The following is a 14754-nucleotide window of genomic DNA, read 5'->3' as shown; positions in this document are numbered from 1 at the left end:
AAAAAAAATATAATCTGTATGTAAAATTTATGCTTTTCTACTTTTTATCTAAATATATTCCTCTTAAAGATTATTTTAGCTGTTTCTGTATATACATGTTTGTTCCACCTGGATTTGACTGCCTTATGATGTCTTGGATTTTTACCATGGATATATTTTTTGATGTTTATACACCATTTCTGTATATATAAATATATATTTGTATATATTATATAATACAATATATATATGTATATATATTTATATATGTATATTTGTATCACATTCAGTACTGTTATTTTTTCTTTCTCAACTCTTATTCACATCTGTTTATGTCTTCTGTTAATGTTGGACACAATAACAAAATGTTGTATGTCTAATCTGATAATATTCAACATTCTCTCTTTCTCTTTTCTATTTTTCTCTTGTATTTTCTTCACCGTTTCAAATAATGATGACAATAAAGCATATTCTGTATTTTCAACAAACAAAACTTTTACCATTTACCATTTTCTTTTACCTACTGGAATCTTGCAATGTTCTTGTCTATCTTTGCCATGCATTCTCAGTCCATACGGAACTGGAAGACCTTCTCGATCCGCTGGAAGCTCTCGATCCGCTGGCTCCTAAACGACCTGTAAGTCCAGCGTTCGTTCGGCCAGTCAGTCCAGCTATTGTCCCTCCGGCGAGTCCAGCCTTCAATCGGCCGGTCAGTCCCGTCACTGGCTCCACCTTCAATGCTCCGGTCAGTCCGTCTGCTACTGCTTTTAATCCGCCAGCCAGCCCATCATCTTCGTGTTTCAAACCGCCAGCAAGTCCTTCAGGTCTGTGCTGATTACACCTCAGGATGCACTTCCTATGTAGTAGTATCTACAGAAAGATCTTATCCTTCGTTTTTCTCCTACCTCTATGCTGCTTCATTTTTGTCAATAGTTGTAGTTTTGTAGTCTTTTAATTATTGTTTTTCTTTCCTTTTCTTTTTCCCAAATTTTCCGTCGTATCTTCCTTCACTTGTGCATTCATTTACTATGTTTCTTATGTTTTGTAGACTTTTAAAAGTCATATGTGTCTGTTTGCCTTTTATTATTTTCTCTTTCCAATTACTCTGTGTGTGTGTGTGTGTGTGTGTGTGTGTGTGTGTGTGTGTAGCCTGTACACTTGCCACAGTATGGGAATTAAATTGTCTGTACCTTAAAGATACAACCCTGTTGAGATGTCATGTGTGTATGTATATATGTGTATATATATATATATATATATATATATATATATATATATATTTATACACACACACACGTAATACAGATATGTTTTATATATATATATGTACACACACACACTGGCATTATATGTGTGTGTAAAAATAAGCATTTTTACTGAGCACTCATGTGTACATATGCCTTTTTTTTTGGTTTTAAAGTTTACCCTGTCGTAGCACTTCACAGCTCATATAATCATCCATTTTATTGAGAATGTCATATCCGTTATCTACCTCAGATGTCTGAGTGGAACCCAGTCGACAATGTTTAAATAGAGCAGATATCAAGGGAAAATAATAATAATAATAATAGTAACGATGCATCTGTCTGCTTGTAGGCAATGGAAAAGTTTGAGGTGGTCCCAGTTGTTGTCAGGGCGATTGGTTTTGTGAGCACCTGAATTGAAAACTATTTTTGCGTTCTTGTCCCATTTTGTATTATATATATATATATATATATATATATATATAAAGGCGCAGACATGGCTGTGTGGTAAGAAGCTTGTTTCTCAACGATATGGTTCCAGGTTCAGTCCCACTGTGTGGTACCTTGGGCAAGTGTCTTTTACTATAGCCTTGGGCCTTGTGAGTGGATTTGGTAGATGGAAACTGGATGAAGCCTGCCATATATATATATATATATATATATATATATATATATATATATATATATATATATTTGTGTGTGTGTATGACTGTATTTGTCCTGCCACCACTGCTTGATAATCAATGCTGGTGTGTTTATGACCCCGTAACTTAGTGGTTCGGTGAAAGAGGCTGATAGAATAAGTACTAGGCTTACAAAGAATATGTCCTGGGGTCGATTTTTTCAACTAACACCCTGTAAGGCAGTGCTCCAGCATGGCCGCAGTCAAATGACTGAAACAAGTAAAAGAATATATATATAGTTGTGCCTGGGGAGAGTCAACACACGAACTCACATGAAGAATCTTGCAAACCAAATCTCCAAAACGGAATAAATATATATATATATATATATATAATCTCCAGAAGTGTTAATATACATACACAATTATGCATGGAGGCATACACACGCATATATTTGCACATGGACAAGCTCACACATGCACACACAACACACACACATATGCATGTAGACACACATGCACACACATGTACATATGTATTTGTGAGTGTATATATCTTTTTAATGATTATATTTTTTAATGATTCACAACATTATGGATATTCATTCCCATAGATTTGTTTCCATGTGATATTTTCTCAAATTATTCTATGGGTTCCATATTGATTATTTAATCAATCGATTGGCTGATTGATTAATTGTTGTTGTTGATTCCGTGTAACCCTCAACAGACTAGCAGTAAGATAGTTCCTGTCTATTAAGTCTTTATTTTTGTGTCTACTCGACAGTTGCTTGGAGATATAACTGAATGTATATAACAGTGATCGTGCATAATAAGGATCTTATAGTCCTACTGAAATAAGGATTTTATATAAAATCTGGTTTTGTAAGGAAGAAATAGTACTGATTGCATGCAATAATTATATGATTTTGTAAGGAAGAGATATTATAGAGTATGTATGATAACTAGCTGGCCCCATGCCGTCAAAAATGATGGCTAATTGTAGTATTTTATATATCAATATGGGTGGTAAATCAAATTAATACACTTGTCAATGTTAACATACATTCACATACTTCCCTTGTACATACACACATATACTCTCACAGAGTTGAAACGCTGTTTGATTTTTCTTTTCAGCGTTGAATGTTCCCCATCCCACCAGTTTGCCACCACCCCTTCCTTCCTTATTCATCTATCTGCCCTTACTTTCTCATTCATATGTTGTGACAGAGAAACAACACAAGAATATTATTATAGTAGATGATCATAAGTAATACTAATAATGGTCATCATCATTTAATGTCAATTTTCCATGTTGGCATGGGTTGGATGATTTGACAGGATCTGACAAACTGCAGGTCTGCATCAGCTCCAGTGTCAGCTTTTGCATGGTTTATACAACTGGATGCCCTTCCTAGTGCCAACCACTTGACACTGGGTACTGGGTGCTTTTGTTGTACCACAACCACTATTGTATAAAATAAAATATTATCTTCAATTTTGTAAGGAAGGGACATTACTGATTATTTGTAATAATGAACTTATCTGATCTGATTATTTTTTGCTGTTTTCACATAACACCTCACTCCCATCCCAGCATTCAGCCCTCATCCAGCAAATCTATGATTGATGAAATACATTCCTGCCAAGATCAATATTTTTTTTTTTTACTCGATTTTCAGTCATATTGTCTCTAGCATTACATTATCTTTGTCTTTTATAAACTGCACACCAGGTTTTGTTTATGAGCAAATCTATTCATATACTTGTAGGTGTTGTTGTGTGGTAAGAAGCTTGCTTTAAAAGGCGGTGAGCTGGTAGAAACATTAGCACGCCGGGCAAAATGCTTAGCGGTATTTCGTTCATCTTTACGTTCTGAGTTCAAATTCTGCCGAGGTCGACTTTGCGTTTCATCCTTTCGGGGTCGATAAATTAAGTACCAGTTACGCACTGGGGTCAATGTAATCGACTTAATCCCTTTGTCTGTCCTCGTTTGTCCCCTCTATGTTTAGCCCCTTGTGGACAATAGAAAAATAAGAAGCTTGCTTTAAGGTGACAAACTGGCAGAAACGTTAGGACGCTGGGCGAAATGTGTAGTAGTATTTCGTCTGCCGTTGCGTTCTGAGTTCAAATTCCGCTGAGGTCGACTTTGCCTTTCATCCTTTCAGGGTCGATAAATAAAGTACCAGTTACGCACTGGAGTCAATGTAATCGACTTAATCCCTTTGTCTGTGCCCTCTATGTTTAGCCCCTTGTGGGCAATAAAGAATTAAGAAGCTTGCTTCTGAACCACATGGTTCCAGGTTCAGTCCCACTACGTGGCAACTTGGGCAAGTGTCTTCTACTATAGCCTCAGGCCAACCAAAGTCTTGTGAGTGGATTTGGTGGACGGAAACTGACAGAAACTGACAGAAACCTGTCATATGTATGTGTGTGTGTTTGTGTCAATGTTGATCCGCCCACCATCCCTGTAACTTAGTGGTTGGGCATAAGAGACTGTTATAGTAAATATACCATACATAAAAGAAATAATAGGGTTGATTTGTTTGATTAAACCCTTGAACAAGTTGCCCTATCATGGCTGCAGTCCAGTGACTGAAGCAAGTAGAACATAAATGGTAAAATACATTATATATAATAAAATTATAAGACTGGATGATAGCAATGCAATCCATGCTACATATGTTTCAGTAGTAAAGCATTGTACTGATTACACATGATCCTAACCAACTGATATATAAATTTATATAAAATATATGGATACGAAAGTCTATGAACATATTCACATAGTTTCATTTGAAATCCAATTAAACAGAATCAGAATATGAGTGTATAGGTAGGTTATGTATTTTGGTTTATTTAATTGATTTGGATTTTAATGAGTTTCAATTAGTATTTATATATTTATTGTTTTAATATTGAATCTCTCATTTCTGCTTCATGCATCATGATTTAAGATAACGCATGGTTTGTTTCTTATTTTTCATAAAATATTTTTAAAAAAACCCAAAAGCTATTGAATTTTTTATAATAATACTTATAATAATAATAATGATGATGATGGTGATATGATAATAATATGTATGGGTTTATTTCTGTAATATTGGCCTGGTCTTTTTTTTAACTCTGTTTCTCACAATCTACTTATATATTGCTCCTTACTATCTATCTGTTTCTCTCTTTCTATGTCTTTGCTTTACCTATTTATCTATCCATCCATCTATCTATCTGTTTGTTTATCTATCTGTTATTTCTCTCTCTGTGGCTAATCTTCAGTAGACAGACACCTATCTCTTTACCTATATGTCTGTCTGTCTCTGTCTATCACTTTATCTGTCTTACTGTTCCTCTCTGTTTGCCTATCTGTCTATCTATCTATCTATCTATCTACCCATCAATATAAACAGATATCTACCTGTCTATCCATCTATCTATTTTTCTAGCTATGTCTCTATTTGTCTTTCTGTCTAATTCTTTCTCCAATGTAAATTGTTATATTCTAAAACATTGTTTTAAAATTTTTCGGTAAAATCTTCAATAAAAATTATCTGACTTAGATAAATTCATCAAACAACCTTATTTACAATTTTCAGCATCATATAAACAACAATCGTTGTAATCTATGAAACCCAAAATGATGTCATGTAAATACAAATTACTTGGCACTCTGCATCACTTCAGTCTAAATGAACACCAATTAAGCTATGGACAGCACATTTCCAAACTAATAGCATGTAAATATTGGGTTAAAACCCCTTTTGGATACAAAAGGTCAAAGGTTACCTATAACCTACTTCAATTTCTGCAGTTTAAAAAAATCTAGTTTATTTCATGTTCTCCTGATGTTTCTGATTTCTCATGACATAAATAATAATAATAATAATAATAATAATAATAATAATATTGATCATAGATATCAGAATATTACTAAAATGATTTAATGTTAAAACTTTGGAGAAATTCGGAGAGATTGTGGAAGAATAAGACAACAATTGCTCCTGTGGTATTTGGTGCACTTGGCACAGCAAGTGCTACCAAAGAGGGTGAGACTTACATTGTCATCATGCAAAAAAGTGCAGTCTTGTATTTAGCAAGAATCCTCAGAAAGACACCTGAGATTTGATGAGACTTGTTGCTACCAAACCTTAAGACATCCCTGTTAACTAATGTAGCACATAATAGCTTTGATGATAATTATACTAATAATAACAGCAACAACAACAAAAAGATTGCAGAACACAAAGGTGACGGTTATTCCTGTAGTAATCAGTGTACTTGGAACAACACCCAAAATGCCACCTCAGACACTGAACGATATTGGAATTGAAACATGCATTGTTGATCTGCTTTTGCAAGAATCTTAAGAAAGTCTCTTCGGATTTGAGGAAACTTGTCACCAAATCTCAAGACAATATCTCTGTTAACTAAACTAACATGTAATAGCTCTAATAATAGTAATAATGATAATATTCTGCTCAGTATCACAGATTCGCTTGTCAGTTGCTTGACCATAACCAGTTGAGCATGTCCCTTGGTGGCTGAGGATATGTGCATCTCCGATCATGAGCAAGCCATGTGTCGAGATGAATTCTTCGGGGTTTGAATAATTCACCTCTGGAAATATGGGTATTTTGTTCATCAGCCATGAACAACCCTTATTCAGGGACCTTTTGAACAGGATGGGCTACGCGACCTGAAGAAAATTCTAACTGGGCCCCCACCTGCAAGGACCTGCACTGTTTATCTTGATACGAAGTCACCATGTCATGCACATACGGTCGTGATGCATGTGCCTGGTGGACCCTTACCAGGCAGGTACTCATGATGGGTGTATAGGGCTACGTATATTTGTACCCATGTCTCTTTGATGGAATGCTGTTCTCTCCCACTCAATCATTGTAATAACCAATATCAACATGTTACTGAAGTGATGTAATGTTAAAACTCTAGCTTAGTGTAGAGTGGTTGCATAATCCTTTTGCAACGTGTCTGGAAACTGCCAATAGGTAGACTTCACTGTAACTTTAACCAGATCAGTCTCTTTTCTTTCAAGCCCTTATGTTGGTATATATTAGCATCTTGCATTATGACCATTTATGTGCCATATTTAATGTATGTACAGCTAACATGTACATGCCATTGACAGGCAACATGCTGCAGTTTTCATCTGGGATAAAATATCTTTTATATATATATATATATATATATATATATATATATATAAAAGATAATAAGAGTGAAAAAACTACAGAAGGCTTGTGTTACATGGTTAAAGCATATATTTAAATTATGTCAGAAAAATGTTAGAAAAATGTTATAAAATCTTTTTGGTATATAAACAAAATACAATGTTTATATACCAAAAAGATTTTCTAACATTTTTCTAACATTTTTCTGACATAATTTAAATATATACTTTAACCATGTAACACAAGCCTTGTGTAGTTTTTTCACTCTTATCTTTTATACATCCAACCACGTGCTTTCACATACCAACTTTCTCACCTATATATATATATATATATATATATATATATATATATATGTGTGTGTGTGTGTGTGTGTGTGTGACTAGAAAATTTAGTACATTTTTAGATATCTACCAAATTTACTAGTCCTTGTTTTCAATTGATACATACTCTGCAGGTATTATGACTCACCAGGACTTTCAACTAGTATGTATGAGTTTTTTTCTCATTTAAAATAAACATCCACAAGCATTTGATTCCTGGAATGTGCAGACGTGCCTCACAAGGACACAGATTGGATTATAACCACTTCTATAAAATATGTATATGTATGTATAATTAGAATATATATTATCTTAGTTATAAAATATATATATCAGCATGGCCTTAGTCTAATGACTGAAACAAGTAAAATGATAAAAGATGATGATTATATATATATATAAGAGGCAGACGAAAAGTCATCCTGGCAGTAGCTAGCAAGAATACCAGGTGCATTTCAGTGTCCTTGAGCCTTGTCAATTACTGACGTGTACTTGAAGCCGTATGCCATGACAAAATCTGTCATATCTGATATATGTAGGAAACATTCAATAATATATTCACTGATATTGCGAAACAGCCACTGGACTGAATAAAAAGAACTTTTTCATTTTCATTGAAGCTATGAAAATAGCTTTTATTTACTTATTTATATATTTTATTGATTTATGAATTCGTTTGCACCACCGTTGAACTTAATCTTTACATTACTATCTGTCCAATATATATATATATGTGTAAGTGTATATATATATGTACATACATATATATATATATATATATGTACATACGTATATGTGTGTATATATGTACATGTATATATATGTATGTGTGTGTATATATGTATATAAATGCACATATGCATGTACATAAGTGGACTTTAACCGTATATGTATGTTTCCATGCTTGGTTTCCTTCTACATGTTTCTGCCTTAAATGACTTGTCGGCTGAAATCGTTGATTCACAAGCCATGCTTGATCTTTACAGCTCAGCGTAGTGTGACTCCTACCTACATGGATAACCGAGACAAAGGTACAGTGGTTTCTGAATATACCCTATGACATTTGAAAAGCAAAAAAAAAAAAATAAATAAATAAATAAAATACTTCTCCACTTTTTGTTGTACACGCACGCAAAGGAACACACATGCACACACAAACAGACACGCACTCGCTCTTTCTTGTCCTGTGTTTTCATCTTATCTTTTTTTAATATATATTTGTTTGCTTTCTTACTCTTGGTGCTTTTTATTATTATTAGGTTGGAGGATCGGTAGAATTGTTAATGTCAGAAAGCAAAAACAAAAGAAAAAAATGCTTAATAGTATTCATTCCAATTCTTTTCATACTGAGTTCAAATCTGACTGAGGTTAATTTTGCCATTCGTCCTTTTTCAATAGAATAAATTACTAGCCAAAAGCCTTGGGTCAGTGATATCAACTAATCCCACTCCTCTCACACTGTGAGCCTCAATCACAGAGAAGGGAGAACAACACTTACAAGCATTTTAAGGACTTTGCTGCCTGGTATAAGGGAAAACAAAGGAGCTCTACACGATTCTTTGCTTATGACAGTGATCTGCTGGGTATATACACACAAGATCAGTGGGAAGTTTACAACTGGAGACTTCAAGGCCAATGGTGATTCTATTGTAGCATTTTAAAAACTCTTTGTTGATATGCCATCTGACATACACCCTGCCAGCAAGAAACTTCAGTGAAACATAGTGACCTTTAAATTCTTAACAATGTGGCTTTGAGATCAGTCCCACTGCATGGTACTTTGGGCAAGTGTCTTCTACCTTCTGCTATGGCATGGAGGCAATCTTTGCTTATTAGGAAATTTGGCAGATGAAAACTGAAAGAAACCTGTTGTGTGTGTGTGTGTGTATCTATGCATAATATATGCAAGTATGTGCATGTACATGCATGAACATCTGTGATTTCAATCTGTGGTGAGCTACATCATTTGCAGTTGAGCTGAAAGCAGTGATGTCACCATTCACGGTTGGGCTGCAACTGATGATGTTTGTTGACATTTCTTGTGAACAAATCACCCGTTATCTTTGAACTTTACAGTTCCTCAGGGATTAAATTCTGTTACTTGGGAAACAAGTCAGGTTTGGTGTCAGAGAGAGCAACTGGCCATAAAAATCCTGTCTCAAGTACCTTTTCTATCTAACACTGCCGGAAACAGGAAAATATGTATTGAACAAACATATGAGTGTGTGTGTGTATGTGTATATATATATATATATATATATATATATATATATAGGTTAAACACAGTACCGGCTAATATTGATTAAGTCCTATCGTAGTTTATGATTAATGATAATATGTAGACTAACTGAACTAAGAAAAAGTTCATGGCTTCTATGTATGTTATTTAAAGAAAACATTTATTATCAGCCATATATATATATATATATATATATATATATAATATAAATTTAAGGAAAGGATTGACAGACTTCTAAGTTTCACTTGTTGTAGGTTTCATCTGACTGCAAAGTTGTTTGGGTTTTTATTCAAACATTTTATATTTTTTTCTTTTTGATTCATCTTGCGGGTGAGACTTAGTGGTTGCAACAATATTGGTGTGGTTTAATATTGTATTTTCATGAAATATAAGAAAAATATCTTGCACATTTCATATATATATATATATATATATATATATATATATATATACATATATACATATATATATATATATACATATATACATATATATATATATATATACATATATACATATATATATATATATATATATATACATATATATATATATATATATATATATATATACATATATACATATATATATATATATATATATATATATATATATATATATATATATATATATATATATATATATATATATATATAGCGTTTCTTGATTCTGTCAGTATACAGAACCTAACTTTATTGATCACTTTAGTTAAATTTCTGCTCTGCTATTAACAATGTGGCTTTGAGTTCAGTTCCACTGCACGGTACTTTGGACAGGTGTCTTCTGCCTTCTGCTATCACATAGAGCCAATCTTTGCTTATTAGGTTGTTGGAGAAATAATTCTATTTTCATTTGATGTTCAGCTTCAGCTTGTGCAACACGGTTTTCTCTGACAGGATACTTGAGTAAATCCACCTATTGTCTAGCACTAAATTTGATATTTTTTTTGTTTTGAGTACTGCGGCTATTTGCTACCAGTCTCCAGATTATGAATATATAAAAAATATGTGTGTGTAAAAATGGATGCAATTACATATATACACACTTGTGTATGTATATATATATGAGTCTATATATGCATATATATATATATATATATTTATATGAGTATATTTATGCATATGAATGGTAATTGTGTTTTATATATATATATATGAGAGTGCATATGTATAATAATTGTATATTAAGTATATGTGTAATAACTATAGGTGTGTGTGTATATATATATATGTATATATATATAATGTGCATTCATCTTAGTTTTTTTTTTTTTTGTTTTCATTCACTACTCTTTTCCTGTATTTTTCATTTTATATGTGCTAAGCAAAAGTTTTCTTGTTTGGGGGAAACCCAACTCCAACTCCAGCGCCACCAGTACTGTTACTACTACTTCTACTACTTTGACTGTGTGCTACTAAAGTATAAGCTTTGACCTTGAGCTGTCATGAGCACTAAGACTTGTTAGGTGGGAATTTAACCCAGTTTAATTGAGATTACAACTCCCCACTCATTGACTGGGACACTGGTCCGTCATGCAATTATCTTCCCAGTTATTACTGGAACTCATTTACAAATATGTGAACTGGGGCAACATGACATGAAGTGTTGTTTTGCTCAAGAACACAACACACCACCTGGTCTGGGAATCGAAACCTTGATCTTATAATTATGAGTGCCACACCCTAATCACTTGACCACACACCTTCACAAAGTCTAAGTTATCAGAAACTATTTTATTCATTTTTTATTTTCCGTTGTTGGATTGACAGAATTGTATTTTGTGTCAAAATACCTTGGGATATTTTTTGTGGTTCTTTACATTCTGGGGTTTAATTCCTGTAGGGGTCAACTTTGCTGAATTTCATCATTTCTAGGAGATAAAATGAAATAACAGTCAAGTATTGATGTTGAAGTAATTGTAATTAACTTGCCATTTCCCCACCAAGCTGCTAACCTTGTGCCTGATGTAGAAAGGGTTATCATTATTGTTGTTATGATTATTATTATTATTATTATTATTATTATTATTAAGGTGGTGAGCTGGTAGAATTGTTCAGCAGTATTTCATCTGTCTTCGTGTTCTGAGTTCAAATTCTGCTGAGGTCACTTTGCCTTTCGTCATTTCGTGGTTGATAAATTAAGTAGCAGTGAAACACTGGAGTTGATGTAATCAACTAGTCCCCTCCCATCAAATTCGGGGCCTTGTGCCTTCAGTAAAAAGGATCATTATTACTATTAAGGGGGCAAGCTGGCAGAATTGTTAGCAAGCCAAGCGAAATGCTTAGCGGTATTTCGCTTGTCTTTATGTTCTGAGTTCAAATTCCGCCGAGGTCAACTTTGCCTTTCATCCTTTCGGGGTTGATAGATTAAGTACCAGTTGAGTACTGGGGTCAATGTAATCAACTTAACCCCCTCCCACAAATTTCAGGCCTTGTTCCTATATTAGAAAGGGTTATTATTATTGTTAAGGTGGCAAGTTGGCAGAACCATTAGCACGTTGGGCAAAATGCTTCATGGCATTTTGTCTGCCTTTGCATGCTGAGTTGAAATTCCACTGAGGTTGACTCAGCCTGTCATCCTTTCAGGTGTTGTTAAAATAAGTACCAGTTGAATACTGGGGACCCCACCTGCTCAAAATTGCTGGCCTTGTGCCAAAATTTGAAACAATTATTATCATTAAAGTGGTAAGCTGGCTGAGTCATTAGTACACTGGGCGAAATGCTTAGTGGTATTTCGTCTGCCGCTACGTCCCGAGTTCAAATTCTGCCTAGGTCGACTTTGCCTTTCATTCTTTCGGGGTTGATAAATTAAATACCAGTGAAGCTCCCTCCCTGCAAAAAGTTCAGGCCTTGTGCCTGTAGTATAAAGGATTATTATTATTATTAAGGCAGTGAGCTGACAAAATCATTAACATGCATTTCATCCATCTTCACGTTCTGAGTTCAAATTCCACCAAGGTTGAATTTGCCTTTTGTCCTTTTGGGGGTTGATAAAATGAATACCAATAGAGTTCTGGGGTTAATGTAATTGATTTTCTCTTCCCTTAACTTGCTGGCCTTCTACCAAAATGTGAAATCACGATTCTTCTTCTTCTTCTTATTATTATTATTATTTTGTTGTTGTTGTTGTTAGGTAATTTAGTTCCATCCTTTTATAGTACAGGTTCAAACTCTAGTGGTGGATCAGCTTTACTTTTCGTTCTCCTGGGGGTTGATAAAATGAATTAAGCCATCTGCACACTGGGGTTTGACTCAATCGACTGTGCCTTTAGATATTTGGCATGGTGTAGATGTGAATCATCACCACCATCATCATCATCATCATAACCATTATTGTCATCATCATCACCACCATTGTTATGTCATTATCATCATCACCACCATCACTGTTTATATATTTATCGTTTAGGGGCTAACTTTGTTGATATATTTTCTCATTTACTCTACAGGACTGCAGGACTTAACTAGTCCTGCAATGACCACTGGATCTGACCCAGGTACTACCATTCCACCTTGCTGACCACACACACACACACACACACACACACACACGTGCGCATATATATATACATATATATATATATATATATATATATATATATATATATTACATATATATATATATATATATAATACATATATATATATATATATATATATACATATATACATATATACATATATATACATATATATACATATATATATATATATATATACATATATATATATATATATATATATACATATATACATATATACATATATATATATATATATATATTATATATATATATATATATATATATATATATATATATATATATATACATATATATATATATATATATATACATATATATATATATATATATATACATATATATATATATATATATACATATATATATATATATATATATATATATATATATATATATATATAATATATATATATATATATATATATACATATATATATATATATATATATACATATATATATATATATATATATATATATATATACATATATATATATACATATATATATATATATATATATATATATACATATATATATATATATATACATATATATATATACATATATATATATATATATATATATATACATATATATATATATATATATATATATATATACATATATATATACATATATATATATATATATACATATATATATACATATATATATATATATATACATATATATATATATACATATATATATACATATATATATACATATATATATACATATATATATATACATATATAATATACATATATATATATACATATATATATACATATATATATATATATATATATGTATAATGTATTGTGTGTGTATGCAAGCAATCCTTTTTCTATGTCTTTTTCCTACATTATCTCTGTAGACATCTTAGTTACTCTTTCTTCATCCTGTATGGCGGGTGTTTGATATATTTATTCCTCAAATTTTCTTTGTATGACTATTGTTATTATTGTTATTGTAATTTAATTGAAAGAGCTATTATTATTATTATTATTATTATTGTTGTTGTTGTCGTTGTTGTTGTTCTTATTTCTTTCCTTAGTTGTCATCACTACCCACATAACAATCACTCTTACTGTACCTATCAACGTTGTACTCCGAGGTAGATGTAGAATATAGTTTTGTCTTCTTTTCTCATTCCTTCTTCTTCTTCTTCTTCTTCCGTCAGCATGGCTCACATAAACCTTGTTTTGAAGATTTATTTTATTTTCCTCTTTGATTGTGAGATGCTCTATTGATTTTATTCCAGATTTCTTTTTTGTAATTCTTTCTCTTTATTTTCCTTCATGGGAAGCATGGAGGACAGAATTGGTGTGTTTACTGGATAACCAGCATGTCTTTGGGAAGTCTGTCTTGTCTCGGTGCTGTATTGGTCATCATGGTCAGTAGATTTAGCTGTCAATAAACCCATTTGTAAGTAGGTACCATTGGCTGGTATAAAATTTTGGCCAAGACCACGTCTTTGTAAATAGGTACCAAATGCTGGTCTAAAGTCTTGGCAAAGCCATCCATCTGCCTTTGTATGTAGGTGCCATGGGCTCATTTAAAACTGCATTGAAATCCACTACCCAGTTTAGAAGCAGGTCCTAGA

At 32.6% G+C, this 14754-nt stretch overlaps 1 protein-coding gene across 1 annotated transcript in view; it reads left to right on the top strand.

Annotated features, from left to right (window-relative positions):
• LOC106877214 (phosphatidylinositol-binding clathrin assembly protein LAP) overlaps positions 1-13118 on the top strand; it is a 162746-nt gene extending 149628 nt beyond the window's left edge. Inside the window, exons 18-20 of the mRNA XM_089343179.1 lie at positions 549-803; positions 8347-8391; positions 13048-13118. Coding sequence (XP_089199305.1) covers positions 549-803; positions 8347-8391; positions 13048-13118 — 371 coding nt within the window. The remainder of the gene's footprint in view (positions 1-548; positions 804-8346; positions 8392-13047) is intronic.
• Positions 13119-14754: the final 1636 nt, after the last annotated feature.

This window comes from Octopus bimaculoides, chromosome 27 (assembly GCF_046866305.1).
Source record: "Octopus bimaculoides isolate indiv1 chromosome 27, ASM4686630v1, whole genome shotgun sequence".
Lineage (NCBI taxonomy): Eukaryota > Metazoa > Mollusca > Cephalopoda > Octopoda > Octopodidae > Octopus > Octopus bimaculoides.
This window is presented reverse-complemented; position numbering and strand designations above follow the sequence as displayed.